At 38.0% G+C, this 20,190-nt stretch overlaps 1 protein-coding gene across 11 annotated transcripts in view; it reads right to left on the bottom strand.

Annotated features, from left to right (window-relative positions):
• The window catches only part of AKAP9 (A-kinase anchoring protein 9), a 122,943-nt gene that overhangs the window by 100,480 nt on the left and 2,273 nt on the right, over nt 1–20,190 (bottom strand). For 10 of the 11 annotated variants that reach the window (XM_063126918.1, XM_063126874.1, XM_063126884.1 and 7 more), the window contains exons 2-3: nt 6,067–6,321; nt 2,064–2,108 (exon numbers count right to left, since the gene is read on the bottom strand). In XM_063126918.1, the coding sequence (XP_062982988.1) occupies nt 2,064–2,108; nt 6,067–6,321 (300 nt within the window). Of the gene's footprint in view, nt 1–2,063; nt 2,109–6,066; nt 6,322–7,339; nt 7,776–20,190 lie in introns of those variants that run through there. The other variant, XM_063126847.1, reaches the window with a different exon arrangement.

Raw genomic sequence — 20,190 nt, forward strand, 5'->3', positions numbered from 1 at the left:
AAACCATAGTATCTGGGTTCACACATCACAAAATAACCTCTGATTGGCCTAGAGGCAGCATTTTCAAAATGGCAGTGGTATAAGCCAGGCACATGATCCAGCAAATTGTGGGTTAATTAATTAACCCACAATTTGCTGCCATTACATGTGAACAGGCCCCATTGCCAGTTTTGGAATGGCCTAGATGCTTCCTTCACACAATCAATCTTGTGGACTCTGATTGCTAGTACAGTTCACTGGTTTGGAGGTAACCTATTGGCAGCTGGAAACATAATGATTTTTTAAAATATTTTTACCATTATGCAGTTTTATTCCTCCACTTTATAACTGCATGCATTGTAAACCAATTCTATCGAGAAAGGAAAGTTCAGTGTAATTTCTCAGTCTACATAATTTATTGATACATATGCATGCATGGCTTTTCTTAAATCACAGCCATTCTCAATAATATATAGTTTGGGAGAGTTGTAAAATGACAGATAAAACGCACAGCAATACTATTTATTATTATTTATATAAGGTGGCTTGTATAAAATAATAAGGAAATAGAAAACAATACCACAATAATGTGTAATCTTCTAGTACTCCTTGTAGAACAATAATATTGGAGGTAGGTGCTGGGAGTGGGAGGAAGTGCAGAGCAGTAGCCATTTTTTTTACATTTTCCTCTGTAAACCTCTGGTATAAAACTATAGCCCTATTTGAACACATTCTTGATCAGAATTTCATTATTAAAAGTTACTCTGAGTTTTCTAATCATATTTAGCAGTATATGGGAACAATCTTCCAGAGTCTTGCTTACTTGGGCTTCTACAAACAATGGTGCATTAGCAGAGAATGAGGACAGAGAAGCCAGGTCAGCCTTCCCCAATGTGGTACTATCCAGATGTTTTGGATGACAATTTCCAGAATTTCTGACCTTTGGCTATTCTATCCGGGACTGATGGGAGCGGAAGTCCAAACATCTGGAGGTCACCTGGCCAGGGAAGACTGAGCTAAATCATTGTCACAACAGATACAAGATCAAGGGCCGGTTTGCACAATCACCACAGCCCACTGTGGCTTATTTAAGACGCAGGGTGGGGAGGTTGGTCAGACATTTTGAATGTTCAACCCCTGGTGGGGGGTTGCCATGGTCTGTTGTGTCATCTGAACCCAGGTGACAGGGGCTATTTGAGGATTAAACAACCCTCAAATAAACCTACAACAGACCATAGGTTATTTGAGAATTGTTTAACCCTCAAAATCCCCTTGCTGTTTGGGTTTGGACAACACGACAAGCCAAGGCTTGAATAAGCAACAGTGCGCTGCAGTGACTGTGCAAACCAGGTGAAGTCTCTTTGACAACAAGGCCTCTGTGACTATTCTCTGTTGGTCCTTGCAGCAGGCATACACAACCTGTACAGATTACATTTAATATGCACAGGAAACTGACTAAACAGTTATGGTGGTTAAGTGAAGAGTTTTAATCTAACATTTAACTATACATATTTATAAATTTGCATATTTTAAAACACACAGTCATGTTATATATCTCACACACCTTTTGAGATATTGATGTAACTATGAGCATCAGTGTAAATGAAGAGGTCTAATTTCTTATTTCATATACTACTAGTTTAATTTGGAGCAGCACAGAGCGCTTACAAAGCAAAAAAACACACATTTCATTGGGAAAGATTTAACGTGAGTTACTTTCTCTCATAATCTGGAATCAATAAGGCTGTAAGGCTACAGCCACACTACAAATATTAACATATTATTAATGGAATTTAAAAATTAAAATATTCCTAAAAACTTGACTGTTACCTTTAAATTGGGTGAGTTAGTTTTAAAAGCCACTACACACTTTCCCCATATATCACATTTCTATACCACCCAACAGCCAAAATATTTTAGTATTTTAGGCTGCCTTTTAGGTATAGCTCTCACAAGATGGCTTGTATAAAATAATGGAATAGAAAACAATACTGAAAACAGGGCACAATAATATTAAAAATAGCAGCATAAAAACCAAGATAATTTTTTTTATGTAACATATAAAATTTCAATTTTGCTCTTACCTCTGAGCTATAATCATCAGCTGTAGTGGAAATTTCACTTTCCAGCTAAAAGATGATAAAGATAAAAGGACAAAATAAACAAAATTATGTATTCTATGTATACGTGAAGTTGGGGTTTTTTGCCCCAATGTGCATCGTTTTGCAGTTCATTACATTGAAACTCATTGCAAGAACTGACCATTTATTCCTACTTTTTGCTTTCTATCCTTTAACCATTTACCAATCCAGAGGACTTCCCCTATCCCAGGACTACGACGTCTGTTTATGAGTCTTTGGTGAGGAGTTTTGTCAAAAGCCTTTTGAAAGTCCAATTAAACAGTGTAGCCTGTCCATATGCTAATTTCCAGTGGGTAGCCATGTGTGTTGGCAACAGGAAGAACTGAAAGCAGGGAAAGTTGCTGTACATCCTCTGTTCTTACTTGTGAGGAACTGACTGGGGTGGATTTTAGGGAATTTGAGCTGAGGGGAAAGCTATCCAGCTTATTAGCAGGGAAGACTCTAATCAAGAAAGGTAATCAAGAATATCTGAGTACATTTAAGCATTCCCATCCTATTATTTGAAAAATAACACTCATTTCCCTTGTGTGTATATAAATCCTTTAATAAACTCTTCGTTTTGCTTATCTTGTCTCTAGCTGTAGTGTCAATTTGATGCCTATGACCCCCATGCCAAGCCACAAACTAAATTTACTTTTAAAAGTTTTGATATGGCACAGGGTTTGTTGTTCAGAGAATAGATAGAAGTTCCAGTGACCATGCCAAATCCATGAATAAACCAAAGCCAGTCCTTAGAATCCCAGCCACTGAAAACTGTCTGCCTATTTAGTTGGGATGAGACTGTCACAAAGTACTCAAACTACACTATTCCTTTTCTCAAAGACCTCTAGTTCCACATCCACCTGTAAATCCCAATTTCATGCCAAAACATCTACTGCACTTCTCCAAATTTTCCCAGAATGTGAGACCTGAATTTTCTTATTCTCAAAATGATTTCACCGAAGAGTTCTTTGAGGTCAACTTGTACTGATAGATGAGAACACTTACATTGCTATCAAACTCTTTCCTGACGAGGTACTATCTTTCTATATATATAGTGTCTCAAAGGATGTTAAGTGTATGATTACAGTGTTTGGCAGCAGAGACAAGCCTTGAAGTAAGAATCAGAATAAAAATTAAATGGTGCAGATTACATTTTATAGGTCATATAATAGCAGCAGTTCTCGAAAGATGAGCATAGGTATTCTTAGCCTTTCAGAGCAAGTAGTAATTTAGTAATATTTTGTCTGCATGCATCGTCAATGAAATATCAGCCAACATTTCTTAGATCCCTTCCATACATTTCTCCATATTCGAAAACCAGTTTTTCATGTAATAAGTTTGTTCTAATAAACTCCTAGGCCAGATCTACACCAAGAAGGATATGACACTTTGAAAACGGTTGCAAAACTGTATATGGAGTGTGTCCTGGGCCCCAACAGTTGTCACTACTGTTATAAATCATTTTAAAGCAGTAGTGTAGATCCTGCCCTAGATAGAATAAGCAAAAGGTAAAAGAAAATTAGAAAGACTGACTGGCAGCTTGAACAGCAGGTCTTCACACGCTGCCTAGGTTCCATGAGAGTTAGAAATTTCAATTCATCTTTAAACTTATGTTAATTAAAATCCATATATTTTAAGGAGTAACCTTAAGGACTACTACTGAAAAATATACTAACAAGACGATAGAGTTTTAGCATCTAAGGTTATTTACATTTAGTTATATTCCCAGTAGCTGACTACATGGATGAGAGTATTTCCACACAGGGCCGGCTTATGGGTGGGCATGTACCAAGCTGAGCTGGAGGGGGGCATCAAGCTGACCTCAGTGGCAGTGGGTTTTTTAAAATGTACTCTCTGCATTGAGCTAGGGTAGCAAAAAGCAAGTGTCTTAACCTTTTTTCTCTTCAAGGTTCTACAGGTTGTTTTGGTACTAACTACAAAAACAACATTGCTCACCTGAATTCCTGGTATTTTGTTTAAAGTTTTCATAAAAGGAGAAAATGGTATATTAGACTGTGAGATGGCACTAAATCTCAATATGTAATTGTGACTTCATAGAACTTCTTCCATGCCATAATGAAATAAATAGTTTACACAATTGTGTATGGAACAGAAGAGATGTTATTTTGAGACTGAAACTGGCTGTAAAATGTATCTTTGGGAGGCTGCAAGGGAGGGGCCTGCTTATTAGCTAGGCCTGCAGCCCAACTGTAAGGGAGTCTGAACTCATCCCGGTTAGGTAAAATCTTTCTGTATGTCTGGCAGCAATAAAGGTAAGATTGATCAGGCAGGCTTATATTTGGCCCAGGCCAAGTAGCCCCAGTTACAGAGCAGGTTGTAAGGAGAGAAGGAACAAGGAAGCCTTTCAGGAGGGATTCTGTGACAAAGCAGACAGCCTGTTTTTGTCACGCAAAGAACTCGAGGCCTGCTAGGGAAAGACTTCAAGGAATGAGTGAGTAGATATCTAGGCAAGATGCCACTGGAGAGTAATTTTCCGTGGCAGTTATCACAGGGAAAGGCATAGGAGTGGTGTGAGGCCAGGCCTTAAGAAAGGAATCCTTCATGGGTGAGAAGTGGAGAAGGCCAGCAGCACGCCACAACGTGAGACTGAGCCCAGGAAGCAGAAAGAAGCTCTGTCAGAAGAAGTTTGGAATTTGGAGGAGGTACTCAGGAGGAGCACAACCAGATCCCTATTCCCTTATCTTCATGTAAGAAAAAAAATGAAGCACACCTATCATTCTGCTTGATCCTAGGGCAAGGAGGAGCTGCAAACGAGAACTCACAGATGTTGTCCGCGCATGCAATAATTCTCACATGTGGCCCCAAGCTTTTTACACATATGCACAGGCAGCAACAGGGCCGCTAACATCACACTGGCCCCAGGCCCCATAAACCTTCTGGGTGGCCTAGCAAAGCTGAACATGGGGGGGGGCACCAAAGGTGCCCAGGGCACTATTGCCCAGGGCACTATTTATCCTAGGGCTGTCACTGTTTTCCACTTAAATAGGGAGACATACATATGAGGAAGATTTGTTCAAAAACTTTGAGGATCTACTGAGGCCTTCGACAGCTATTTTATATTTCAGGAAGACATGTGTAAACTCAAAATTTACAGAGGGACAGCCATTTATGAGCAGCATTTCAAATGAACAACATAGAATGGGCATGCTATTTTCACATCCCACCCCTGAAAGCCACAGTTTCCCATGATTTTTTTTAATATACAAAAACCACAGCTGCTTTCTGCCAAGATCTGGTGGCAAACCACTCCATAGCACTATGGAAAAACACGAAGATGAATTAAGTTTGTTTGCTAGCTAAATTTGAGTCTTCCATCACTATGTATCAGGACCAAAATGGTCAAATGTAGCTTGCAAAGAAGCTAAATTTGACCTTTGTAGTTCTCCCTAGCACTCTTGGTGCCATTTTTTTCTTTAAAAAAATTCAATGGCGGGGTTAGGGTGAGGCAAATGTGGCTCATGCTCCTCGTGGCACCCAATCCTAATATAGAATTGCTACATGGGAGACCCTACTTTCAAAACACCAAATTCTGAACAGGATTATGATGAACAATCCATTCTGTATAAGTTACTGAATAATATTAAGACAGTAAGTGCTTTCACTCACTAATGTTATTTTTCACCCAATAAAATGCAGATTATCTATTTATCAACACTGCATGAGCCACAGTTTCACTCCTTTTCAAATTAGATTTAATATATTCCTAGTTACATTATTTAGATAGAATTACTGAAAAATACAAGTATTATAATTTGCTTTGACCAGGGGTTTCAAAATATGCATAGCGTTCACGAACTATTTTGAAAGGGAAAACCAAAACCTTGATATAAATAGAAACACATCCAAATTCACCAGGGAGTATTACTGCAGAACAGAAGAAGTAGTGTCCTAATATAAAAACCCATTGTAATAAACATATTTCTCCAAAGTCAGAAAAACTTACTTCTGTGGTATATGTTTGATCATGCTTGATCATTTCATCACTGTGCAAAGCCCTCACTATAGCAAAGTCAGATGTAGCAGCTGCTCCTCTCTGACAGCTGTATGTTGATGTATCTTTTCTTTGAGATTGGTCAATATCCAGACCTTCTTGTACCAATTCTTCATCTTTGGTGTTTGATACCTTTTTCTTTTTTTTCTGCTTCTTGGGTGCATGCTGCCCATCAGGGTTAGCTTTCCTTTGCCTAAATTGTGCAAGCTGAACACAAAAGAAAATCCTGTTAGGGTGAAAGTTGTCTTCATTATTACATATGACACTAATTATCAGAGTTTATAGAATGTTCTACATAAACCTTCCTAGTAATTGCTGCTGAAACTCATGGTAAATGTTAGCGCTCTACATATTAAATAGCCCTGGATATGAAATATGAAAATAACATCACAACTGCAACATGTAATATGATCAGAACATCAACATGTAGCAAGATATATATTTCTCTGACCATGCAGACTTCATAATAGCCAGTAACTTACCTACTCAGAAATAACTAAAAGTCAATACGCTAACATATAAAGCATATATTTATTTCAAAAACTATGGTTGGATCTTCACTTGCTTTGCAGTCCCTACCCTCAATTCCACAGCTCTTATTAAGCAACACAATAACGTCCTATGAAACTATTTCATTAACTTTTAAAATGATTTCATAATGTTCAAGTAGTGATATCTGTCTCTGAATGCAAATCCAACAATTGTGTCACAGAAGGCAGCAAGCAAATTACCAAACACCCTACCTTGTAGCAAAACATACCAATGAACAAAAAGTCGCAGGTGAGCCAGACAAAGCACAGCTGAAAACCAATTAGTACTTAAGCTATTCAAATACTGTAAGTCAATGCCTTTTGCACAGCTTATCACTTTTAATGAGATAGAAATGGATTTTCACAACTAAACCACTACAATACATTTTTCTTAGCTAGAACCAAATATAGGTTCCAGGAAGAAAATATCTAATTTGTTATCTTGAATTAAACATTACAACCCCTTAAACTATTTGTCATCTGATTTTATTCCTTAAGAAGTTCACCACAGTCCACTTTTTCTAGTAAAGCATGTTACTTTGTTCCGTACAGACAAAAGAAATACAAACAGAAGCAAAGACTCATGATATATATTAATAAAGATATACCAAAGTATCATGCATTTGGAAAACAGATGTCAAGAGTCGATATTAGCAGATTATGCAATATATAAATAGAGCGTTCAAGATATTCACCAGTCCAGAGAGCCAGGCCTCCATTCAAGCTCTTCGTCACACTCAACTGCATAGAGAATTCAAACTTCTGACCCCCAAAAAATCTCACTTCTCAACTGCTGTATGCTGGAAATGAGCTGTTTCTTTCATTTATCAGCCAAGCACAAGCTTGCAGTAAATACCACCAGCAAAAAGAATACAGTATTTGCAAATCAGCCACAACATGCTACATAACTTGCAACTTTTGTCCTTCTTCAAGTACAGACAGTTTATTTCCCCAGCTGGATTCATCAGTCTCCACTCCTTGATGAGACTGCTGACAACCTGGCATATGGCTCCTGTTCCACTCACAGAAGGACCTTGAGATTTGCTGAGCCAAAAATGTTCACCTACGTATTTAGCACTTACTTCCCCCCTGCTCTTCTTTGCTTTCTTAATTAGCTTACTCAATTAACATAGCCTTTCCTTCTTTTAAATTAACAAAAAATACTGAAAGCTTAGGAAAGTATTTCATTAGTATTCTAACAAAACAAAAAACCAACGCTACACACACGACTAGAGATTCCCTAATATCCTCTCCAGTTAATTTGTTGCTATCCCCATCTCAGCTCAGGTAAACAATAGAAAGCACAAGAGACTTATCGTCTTAGCAGAGGAAAGAATGGCTTTCAATTCTCTTAGCCTTTTACACAGCCAGTATCACATCCAACAGTTGCTTAGAGATGCAAATCTGTCCATTTACATGAATAAGGGTCCTACTGATTACAATGTGTATTGTTTTATTAGTCCAGAAACACATTTAGGAACTGCAATCAATGAACAGATGTACTTCTTTATATTTGATTCTCAAGGTGGGTCAGGGGATAGTAGCTTCTTACCACTTAAATACTTGGCTGACTGATTGCACAATGTTTTGATCAGAAATTTTGAAATTTTGAATACAGAACATTTTCCCCCTTTAAGACATCACACTCAGCCCAGTTAATTTCCAACTCAATACAGAATCAGGATAGCTATTCTAATGTCAAAAGCCGCAAAATGGGGGGGGGGATTACTATCATTAGCTATCAGAAATTGTTGAGGAGATACTCAGTGTATGTCAACAAACCAAATCATGTTTTTTAAAACACTTTAACATTTTATACATCTACAGTAGCTAGGATCCAAAGGATAGTACTAGTTCCATGCAACAAAGTGGGCTGCAAGTTTGCTTCACAAACATCAGTTCTCTTCGTGCAATATGGCGAACCATTTCTGAAACAGAGGGAACACTGAAGACCAGTTTGTGATATGGCGCAGGGACCTTCTGTTTGAAGAGAAAAAGTGAAAAATCCTACTGGACATACCTATGCTGAATTTTTAACTGACTGCAGAATAGTTGTTTTTAAATGGATACTGTCTGTTTTTGTTTGTATTTCATGCTTTTTATGGTTTTAAATTATATATATATATATATATATATATATATATATATATATATAATGTTCACTATTTTTAACTTCTGTAAACCGCTCAGAGAGCTTCAGCTATGGGGCGGTGTATAACTATAATAAATAATAATAATATAATAATAAAGTAGCATTTTTTATTCTAGTCTATATAAAAATGCAACTACGTTTTAACAATATATCTGAAAGAATGTATAATAGAAATATATTCTACTATAGAAGACAAAAGAAATTTCAGAACCAAAACATACTATATGTTTGTTTTCAATTGAAGAACATGATTCAGACACTAAAAATATTACCAAAACTCCTACAACCCTTTTTATAACCTGGATTGCATTCTGTTCTTTAGTATAAATATATTTCCTTTTCTCATGTCCCACTAGCTGAGCTTTAGTCATGAGGAAAAGTACATATGACTGAATGTGTGTATTACAATTTATAAATTGATACTTTGCAAATAGATAACCTCTCAAGACTTTGTTTTAGTTCAATCTTGCAGCACTAAGATTTTGATAAGTTCAGTGATATTAGTAAAATAGCATTCCAAAGAATGATGTCGCTTGATCTTATACAGAACAATCCTTTTAATTCAGCTTTACTAATCTGTGGTTTAAATGCGTCAAATACACGTAATATACTACACTTCATAAGAACAAACAAGGGCTAAACACTACCAATGCTGACCACAATGTCAAAATGTTGTTTTACTAAATTTGAAAGATGTCTGCAATGTGCTTGAACGAACATTTTGGTGATTATAGTAAATATAACATGTCTATTTACTAATTTACAAGACAGCGGGAAATTTTGGCACACACCAGGTTAATCAGAGTTGTCACTAAGTATGCCAACCCCTTGTCACGAGAAAAATTACTGACAATCCTTGCACTGCTTGGGCAATTATTTCACTTCACGACTGCTGTAAGAAACAGGTGCAAGCCCAGTTGGCATGACTAGTCAATTACTCATCTACTGGACATTTAACCACTTTGAGCCCCTGCCTGAGCAGCATTCAGTTTCCAAAAGCAGTACCGAAATGAGGTTGATTATTTTCTTCCACAGCAACACAAACTCATTTCTCAAAAGCAAGCCCAGAGGAGTAACTATTCATCTTCCTTTACCATGACAGTGTATCATCTCTTTAAGACAGTGACAATAGTATCAATTCTTTGCATCCGTGCTCATATAATCAAGAATCAATGTTTTATTCAAGCACTGAGTAATTGCCCATGAAATGTCAGGCAGAATACAAGTATCTTGTATGACACCCTTTGCTCTTCCCCTGCCCTGTCTCTTTCCTCCCTGATTCCAATACCTTTCCTCCAAAACACTCCCTATGCTGTTCTTGTCAACACAACTCTATCCTATCCATAATGTTGCTAGAGCATAACAAAAAAATAACATGTATTTTATTTATTTATTGCAATTTTTATACCGCCCAATAGCCAAAACTCTCTGGGCAGTTTACAAAATGCAGGATGTTGGCTATTTTATATACTATAATGAAGTCAAGGTTGGTTCTATTTTTTAAACTCAACCTTAGAACATATTCAAACAGACTACTGGTTGCCAGAAGCCAGGATAAGGGCAGGGGGAGGCAGGGGGCAGCTCCAGTACCTGGATGAGCATCGGAAACCCCACGCTCCCTCCTGGTGTGGGGATTATCTAGTGCCACCCCGCAGGAGCGAAACCATGGGGTTTAGGGGGAATGCAGCAGGTCCCCAAATTCAGACAACACACCACTGCTTGTCAGTGGTTATTTAATCCATGATGACCTGCAGTGCCTGTGGGCATCAAATTGCATATCCAATCCCCACTTGGGGGTTGTTGTGTCGTGTGAACCTGGAGAGCATGGGTTATGTAAGTGTTAAACAACAGACCCAGGGTTATGCAAAGTTGTTTAACTTTCACTTAACCCATGCTTGCCGGGTTTGTACAACACAACAACCCATGAGGAAGGGTTGCATATTCAAAATGGCGGTCACATGCATCCCACACACACTACAGCCTCGCCATCGGTTAAATAACCCATGATGGGCTTTCCTGTCGTATGGACAGCCTCATTAAATATGTTTGCCTATTAACTACCTTTTTAATCAATTATTAACTGGAATTTTAGTATCTCAATACAATGATAAAGACAGTTTATACAGAGATGCTTTTATTAATAACACAAAACAAATTATTTGAGCAATTCAATGCAGATTTCCTGAATCCACAGATGTTCAAGTACTAATGTCATCAACATGGGATGGCTTCAGTTAAAACCAGATTAAGATTCCCATTTTAAAGTCTCTGATTGATCTAATCAATTAGTTAGATTAACTAACTAATTAGATAATTAGAAATTGTGGGAACGTTTGGAGAAGGCAGAATGTGTCAGTAGTATGCTCTTCACAACTAACTCTGTGGTGAGATGGTACACATTTCTCGTTAAACTAAAATCCGTAATAAGTTAGACAGATAAGTATGCTAAGTCACTTAGGACCCTATTCTATCCTCAAAATAAAAGGATTTGCACCAATGAATATTTTACTGATGCTCAAGGATTTGGATTACTCTACAAGACAACAGAAAATGCATACCACGGACACATGGCATAGTGCATTCTTATGCTGAAAGGCACAATTAAGATAATTTTAACAATTTCAATGGATTTCTCTCTCCTGAATGTGTCACACATATAAGCTTCATCCAAAGTATGCTGTAAAGAGGTTCCCCTTAGCACTACAAGATCACAAAATAGAAGTACTAGATTTTGCATGGTAAACCTAGCCAGAACAGCATTAAAACTGCCTGGGAAGGGGTAGAAACAAGTTATCTAACAAGGAAAGTCTTCAAATTCTTCTGTCAAACCACTTATTTCTAGCAACATTCCTTTTAGTAAGAGCTGGTAAATCATTTTTGTATAACAGTGCATGTCAGCCTAGCATAGTTTTTTAAATATTATCAAATTAGGGGAATAGATCCAGGATCTGCCCTCCATAAACAGAAAGGCTCTGCTCGCAGGAGGTGCCTCTGCCACATTTTAGGGGATACCCCTCCCTCTCTGCACCTTATTTCACCCCATTCAGCACTATTCCCTAGCTCTCTGTGTTACATTTTCAGTGGGCTGGAGAGTGTCTAAATCCGGGTCCTATTTAGGACAGAATTCCTCATTATCTTCTCCCATACCAGTGTGTTGAGTTGTATCAGAGAGACTTCATTTTATGTGCCACTTAATTTAATAGCTGAGACTTCGCAAGGGATGCAGACTAGCACTTCTTCTGCTGTGGCACCTCTATTGTGGAACTCTCCTGAAACTCTCCTTTTTAGCTCTTCTTTACAGATTTTTATTTGGCAGAAGACTGTAATTTGAGCTTTCAATAAGATTTTAATATTTCAGCATCAATTGAAATTAAGCTGGTCTTAAATATAAAATGATATAATGTAGTTTGCACATAATGTTAACCCAAGGTCTATTCAACCCATGTTTTGTTGCCCTATCCAAGGTTTGTCGGGCTTGCTCACCTTGGGCTTGCTCTTTGCAGGCCAAACCTGTCAGGAAATAAAATAGATATGAGACCTAGTGCAAGAGAGAGACCTGCTTTATTCTTGGGGGGCAGATCTACCTGTGTGTAAGTCTGTCCCTTCTTAGACTGTAAACTTTATTCAAGCAGGTCTGTGAGCCACCTTTAAACCTAAATGGTGGAAAGACAGGTTATAAGACTGTTAAATAATGAAAGCAAAAGAATAATCTGAGCAACTATTATTGAAATATTTCTAGTATGATATCTAATCAAATTTAAATTACTGGATAAACACAGTTAGGCTTTCTGTATGCTTCTGATTAAAGTACAGTCTACACCATCTGTGTTTTCCACAGAGGAGCCAATTATAAAAACGCAAACGCATGCAAGAGGAGCAACAGTTGCAGCTATCTCCAAGCAGTGCATGTCAATCAAACACCAAGCCACAGAGAGCCATCTCTTGCACACCTCATACATATTAGATGTCTGGAAAAGTCAATCCTTGATTTAAGAACGTAATTTAATTCAGTGATTTTTTTTTAAAAAAAGAATCAAATATACGCCTGATCAAATATTAACAAATAAAACAGACCAACTATCTCACAGGACCAGTTAATTAAGGACTTCCAGCTATATCTTGGGAGGAAAATGAGTAAAATTCAAGAAAATTGAAGGGCAACATTACCGTGATATATTTAAAATCTTTTAAAGTAAGTTGAAGTATTATCTGAAAAGGAATGCAAAATACTGTGAAAGTAAATTGACTGTAATCTGCACAACTCATTTTGACTCTAACAATTTTGGAAATACAAATCCTAATATGCATAAAGGAGATATCCCTATGAATCAAATTTCTCACATATATGTCAAATCTATCAAAAATGAGATCCCAGTGATATAGGGTGGGATACAAATGTTTTAATAAAATAAAAATAAAATAAATGTTTGGAAAAGGAAAACATTTATTTCTATCTGCAAGCCAGTGGCAGAGTTCACATGTAACGCTAAACCATGCTTTACATTATATGCCTCTGTGAACCTGAGCAAAGCTTCGGGTTTTAACACTCCCCCAATCTCTCTCATCCTGCGCAGCAGGGAAGAGGAATAAATCAGCAAGCAGCTTCACTTTCCCCAATCCCCAGCTTGTCATCCTGGTTTAAAATAAACTTTAGCCAATTGCTAAATAAGCCAAATTCAAACCAAGAGTTATGGATCTGCATTATGTGCAAATAGGCCCTTATCTAAAGACAGGGTGACTATATGAAAAGGGGAACAGGGCTCCTGTATCTTTAACAGTTGCATAGAAAAGGAAATTTCGGCAGGTATCATTTGTATATATGGGGAATCTGGTGAAAATTCCTCTTCATCACAACAGTTAAAGCTCCAGGTGTCCTGCCCTCTTTTAAATCTGGTCACTCAAGTATAGCTCCTGCAGCTTTAACTGTTGTGATGAAGAGGGAATTTCACCAGGTTCACCATATATACAAATGACACCTACTGAAATTCCCTTTTCTATGCAACTGTTAAAGATACAGGAGCCCTGTCCTTCTTTTCATATGGTCACCCTACTAAAGACAAAGGGGAAAAGTAATCTAGCTAGGGTTCCAAGTACTCCTTCAATACATGCAATCACCTCTGTATGCATATTGGTGGTTCTCCGGTTTTTCAATCCCTACTGCAGTTCCTAATGCTTCCACACACACACACAACATGTAGAAATTAACATAAACTAAATTAAAAGGAATATATGTTGGCTCAAAAGTCTCTCTCTTTCATAATACCTGGACTTGGGGTCATCGCATGAAGCTGATTGGTGGGAGATTCAGGACAGAAAGAAGGAAATACACAGCTCATAGTTAAACTATGGAATTCATTACCACAAGCTGACCAGTTTGGATGGCTTTAAACAGGGGCTTAGACAAATTCATGGAGGATAAAGCAATCAGTGGCTACTAGTCATATTGGCTATATGTTACCTCCAATATTAGGGTCAGAATCCTTCTGTATATTAGTTGTTGGGGACCACAAGCAAGAGGGTGCTATTGCACTCATGTTGTACTTATAGATTTTCCATAGACAGCTGTGTGCCCAATGTGTGAAAAGAATGTTGCACTAGATGAATCCATCATGACTCTTCTTGTGTTTATTAAAAGTGAACTGAATAGATAAAAGTAGTTTTAAAAGTTTATAGTTTACATCCACCCACCCACCCTCTCACCCCATTTCCCATGCTACAGCTGTTGGTAGCAGAGGAAGGGGCAACTCCAGGTTTGAGGGGCCTCTACAAAGTGCTCTCTCAGTCATGTGTGCAAACCCTGATGGACTGACCTGATAGTGGCGCAGAAGCAGGACCTCAATCAGTGCTAGGCATCTGGGAACTCTTATTTCAATGCCCCACAATGCTACCTCAACACAGGATTGGTTCACACAACACGACAGCCCACTGTTGGTTAATTTACCTGCGGGGGCTGTTAAGTCATGCCAGGCATCATTTTTACATGGCGCCCACAGATGTCTGGCTTGCTGTGGCTTATAGTGTTGTGCAAACTAAGGCAGTAGGGGTTGTCTTGAGGGTTAGAGAACCCTCAAATAACCCTAAAACAAGACATGGGTTATCTGCAAGTTGTCAAATCCTCAAACAACCCCTGTCGCCTGGGTTTGCAAGGCACAACAACCCATGGCAAGCCGAGCACCTGCAGGCACCATGCAAAAGTGGTGCTGGCAGGCACCTGGTATGACACAATGAGCCCTGTAGAAGTATATTAACCCACAGTGGGCTGTTGTGTCATGCAAACCAGGTCATAGTGTCACACAGGGAAGATAGCAGCTCCCAAGCACAGCCAGACAGCACCTGGAGTATTGGGGGCCAAAATACAGGCCACCAGAGCAGCAGTCAGTGGTGGGCCTGCTGGAGCACTGGTAGCTGCTGCATGCTTCTACAAAATATGAATAGAGAAGATACATGCAGAAGAGTAAATACTAGACATTTTAACAAGACACACACAAGATTCAAGTATTGCCAATTTAACTGAGCTGACTTCTGCATTTCTAATTAAATATTTTTACATTCTATTTTACAACTCCCTCAGGAACACCTTTATACTTCAGAGAACAGCAATACAGAATCAATCTAAATTTTATAAGCATGTAAAATATCATGGTTTTTTTTAACCTATCTGGTCCTTCTCCTGTGACCTCATATTATGAAAACTGCTTTCGTTCTTCAGTCCAAGTAAGTGTACTTCGAATGAAGGAGTCAATTACCCCAAATGGAGAAATTTAGTCCAAATGCATTTACCATGATTAAAACCACGAATTATGATCTTCGCAATAGAAGTTTTCCGAAGCTACAAAGCTCAGTGATCAAGGGAAGGCAAACCTCATCAACAACAGGTGTTGCCATTCCCTCTAAGTCACAGTACCTGCCATCCATCATTATCTCAAATCTTCTCTGCAGTCTATTTCAATGGCACAGCCACATCCAGTCCTGAGACAATATAATGACAAAAGCAGCACAAATGGGGTTGGATGAAAAAAAGAAAAGACATCACCTACGCATGTTACGTGCAGGAACACTTAGAGCTGTTTTTTAACCAACCTCTTGACCTCATGCTCTCAGATGTTTCCTTAGTTACTATTATTTTAGTCAATCAATAGTTCTTGTTTCTCAACAATGGAAATATGCCTCTCTTTTTAGCTTTCTAGGAATTTGGGGTGCCTCTTTTTTTTTTTTTTAGGACTGTTTATATTTAGCATATCACAGCATATGCTAAAACTCCAACAAACTAATGGGTGCAGAAAATGGTCACTTTTCTAATCTGGTCAAAAATTAGGATATTCCCTAGATAGTTTCAGGTACTTCAGAATGACTGGGCAATCATTAACTAAGCAGGATAAAGGAGGGGAGAATCAGGCCTTGTTGCCCGGGTGATAGACAGAAAAATCCACACATCCAGCTAAGACAACAAGCCTTGCAGACTCCCAAAATGGAGTTTTGACTTTTTAAAACGGAGGGCAGTAATGTCAAAATTGCCCAAACCTTTAAAATTATGGTCAGCAAGATTTATATCAACTCTAAAGCTTTCCAAAGATACACTACTAGAATATGCAAATTGACTTTTACCTCTTTATAATATCTTGCCCTCCTAAATGCAACTTCCTAAAGAAAAATTAGTGGATACTTTAGTGATGAACAAACATCACAAGTATATATTAAGTTCAGGAGGCAGGAAAATAATTTTCTGCAGGACTGGAATTAATTAAATATGAAATATGAAGATAACATTTAGTTTAATTGCAGCCATCCATCCAAAAGATTGCATACATATTGAAAAAAATATATAATATTGATTAATGTATATACATTTGGTATGAAAAAGAGTGGGTCATTTAGTTTTGTCATTTCAACAGTTATATGCAAACCAAGAACCCCATTTTTCTTTTAAATAAATAATATAAAGAAGAAATCATTGCAATACTTCTCTCCAAATATCCCTGTAATATAATTCAGATAATTCAGTTGGTCTTAACTGGGCACAAAATGGATTTCAACAAGAAAGTTGCTGACAAATTGCTCATCACCATCTATGGGAACCATGATTTCAGTGTGATCCTACAAGTACCTGCCAGGTCCACAGTTTTGTAATTGTGATCAACAGCATCACAAAAGCTTGCTGAAAGATTTAATAGGATTAACAGTGTATGCCTTCATAAGCACATCAAGGCCGAAAGCAAATCTATGCCAAATGCTTTTAGTGCACGCACACCCACCCTAAAGTATTGCTACATCACAGAATTTGTAACTGCATTAATCACCATTCCAAGATATCTGTCTATTATTGTGTTGCAAGTCATGAAATACTTCATTTTTCTCCCTCGAACCATCAAGTAACATGCTGTTCCATCAGGCTAAAGCAGAAGGAGAAATGGGGCCACAAGGCCATTCCAATGGCTCTGGTGAGAGACCAACTCCATTTGGCTCTTCCTTTCTTTTAACTGTTTCCATTCAAGCTGGTCATTATATTTTTTTTGCAACTTTAAGAACTGGTGCCTAGGTTTCTTTAAGAACTGGTGGCTGTTTGCATGACACAACAGCCCATTGTGGGTTAATTTACCTGCAAGGAGCTGCAATGCATGCCAGCCACCATTATGAATATACAAGCCCCAGCCAGGGGTTGCTGTGAGTTGACTTGTCATTCGAATCCAGGCAGAGGGGGTTATGTGAGGGTTAAACAGACCGTGGGTTATGCGAAGGTTGTTTAACCCTCAAATAACCCCTGCCGTCTGGGTTCAGACAACAGAATAAGCCATGGCAATCCCTCCCAAAATGGTGGGAGGCATACGCCCTGGCACCCCAATGGTTAATTAACTCATGGTGGGCTATCACCTCGTCCAAACGAGATCTGTGTCTAAATGTAGGTTTGACTTATAAACCAACTCAGGATTACTAGCCTCCTCCAATCTATGAGTGCTAAAAACAAATTACTGTAGAACTGGATAGCTTAAGTGATTGGAAATAGGATATAGAGCTTTTCAGCTCTAGGTCATTGGTTTGTGTAAGCCACTGAAGATATGTCTTCAGGCACATTTGCCACTCACTCTGCTAATGAGATATGTGTAAGATGCAATATCCATCATCCAAAAACAAAATTTTGCTACTACAATTGCCATGGCAGAAGAAAAAAATCTAAAAGTGTGTGGAAGTGCCCAACATTAATGTAATTCCTATACAAACTTACTTAGAAGCAAGCCTTATTGAATACTGTGAAACCTACTTCAGAGTAAATCTGCATGTGATTGTGCTGTCAGTTACTCTGGCAACAGTGACAGTCAAATTTATAACACACATAGTTTATTAAGGGAAAATAGATATGCAGGAAAAAGAATTGCCCGTCCGAAATATGCCTTCTAAGCATTTTATGAATTTATTGAAAACAAAGTTTACAGCCTAGAAAATGTTTTATTATTATTACTAGAGTTCTACAACAATAGAGCAGCGTCTGGGACCTCAGCTATTGGCTGTAATTATTCGCTGATACCATTCGGAGACATGCAAGCACTTTTCTTTGTTCTACAAACAAGATTACCATTCACCCCCCCCCCATGGGTTTTGTTTGGAGATGTATACGCCCTACATGGCACATGCAAAATAACCCCAACGCTTAATTAAAATTGCCTATTCGTTTCCTAGAATTTCACTGATTCAAAAGAAAAGTTGGCATGTGCTGAATAATAGACATATCTGCTGCTGGTGGTTTGTTCAGTCAGCAGCTGGTTGTGTTGGAGCAATCAGGGAAAGAGAGAGACACACCTATGCCTGGGAATGAGGATTAGTTCAGGAACAAAGGGAAGCAGGCAGCTGATAGTAGCAAGCTTGGACTGGGCTACATGTGTAACAAGTAACACAAACTAGGATGATCGCTGCATTTGAGAAAAGAAAAACAATTTAATAAATTATCCATTGTTTAATCAGCTTGTAATGAGCAATTGCTGAATTCTAGGGTAGTAAAACTACTGTGTGCATGGATGCTAGGAGATAATGGAACTTATTTTAATGGTGCAATACAGCCAGGACACACACAAGGTCCGTCTGGCGCCTACACTGTACTCTTTTCATCGCCAGCTGAAGACCTTTTTATTCTCTCAGTATTTTAACACTTAATTTTAACTTAAATTTAAATTTTACTGTTCTAACTCTGTATTTTAATCTTACATCAATTTTGCTGCATGGTTTTATCCTGGTTGTGCTTTTTATACTGTATTTTGTATTTGTGTTTTTAACCTGTTGGTTGTTTTATTATGGTTTTAATTTTTGTGAACCGCCCAGAGAGCTTCGACTATTGGGCGGTATAAAAATGTAATAAATAAATAAATAAAATAAACAAGGCTCTGCCACCAAGTTCATCTATGTAAAACATCCCAGTCCCCATGTCTGTAACCACAGGAGGATAGAAGTTCACAGATACACAAAAATGCAAACATGAGATAGTAGTGATTCTTGCATTCTGCTTGGTTCTGCAAACATGAGATTGTAGAGGGTGGTCATTTGGAATAAGGCAAAATGGCCAAAAGTTCATAATTATGCAGAACTCTTATTAAGCAGAGTAAAGAATGCCTATCAAGATTCAGATACTGCCACACACAGCAACAAAAATTTCTACCAATGGATTTGCCAGAAAAGAAGAAAGTAACGTACAGGATAGGAGCTCACCTATAATCTCTACTGAAAGATACCCAAGCATCCATATCCCTCCCCAGATGAAATGTGATGTTTTGGAGAGGGACCAGAATAATCTTAATGGATTGGTTTTACAATACTGTATTCTATAGCAATGGTTTAGAAGTCTTCTGTAACATTTTCCACAGGTGTAAATAATGTACTCCTATGTAAGAAGTGAAGCATAGCCTTACTAACTGTAAATGCAAATCAACTAAAAGTCCTTAAATCACCTACCTGAGACACTGAAGATAATTTATTTATACACTACATAATGATAATGTCTGATCACAACCTATGTTGCCAAGATATTTTTATGAAGACATTATACACTATTTTTGAATACGTATTTATTGTTGCTGCTTTGGAGTTGCCAGTCTGGAAATAAAACATGCCATTATTTCATATATGTGTATAAGTATCTACTTGGAATAGAAAAGGAACTTGCAATGTCTCATGTTCTCTGTGTACCTTCAAACATGCAACAAGCATAGCAAAACTATTAAATATAGTAAGAACTTAGTCCTGGGAGTAACCTTTTTCTGCATAATGATCAATTACAATGTATCATCCAGCCTAACATATAGGTATAATGCATATCATGGGTCACACCCTTACCACCCATGTGGGGATGATAGACACTGCTTCCCCATCCTATCTTGGATGGAGAAGCAAACAAAGCACCATCAATGGGCA

This window comes from Elgaria multicarinata, chromosome 1 (genome assembly GCF_023053635.1).
Source record: "Elgaria multicarinata webbii isolate HBS135686 ecotype San Diego chromosome 1, rElgMul1.1.pri, whole genome shotgun sequence".
NCBI classification, from domain to species: domain Eukaryota; kingdom Metazoa; phylum Chordata; class Lepidosauria; order Squamata; family Anguidae; genus Elgaria; species Elgaria multicarinata.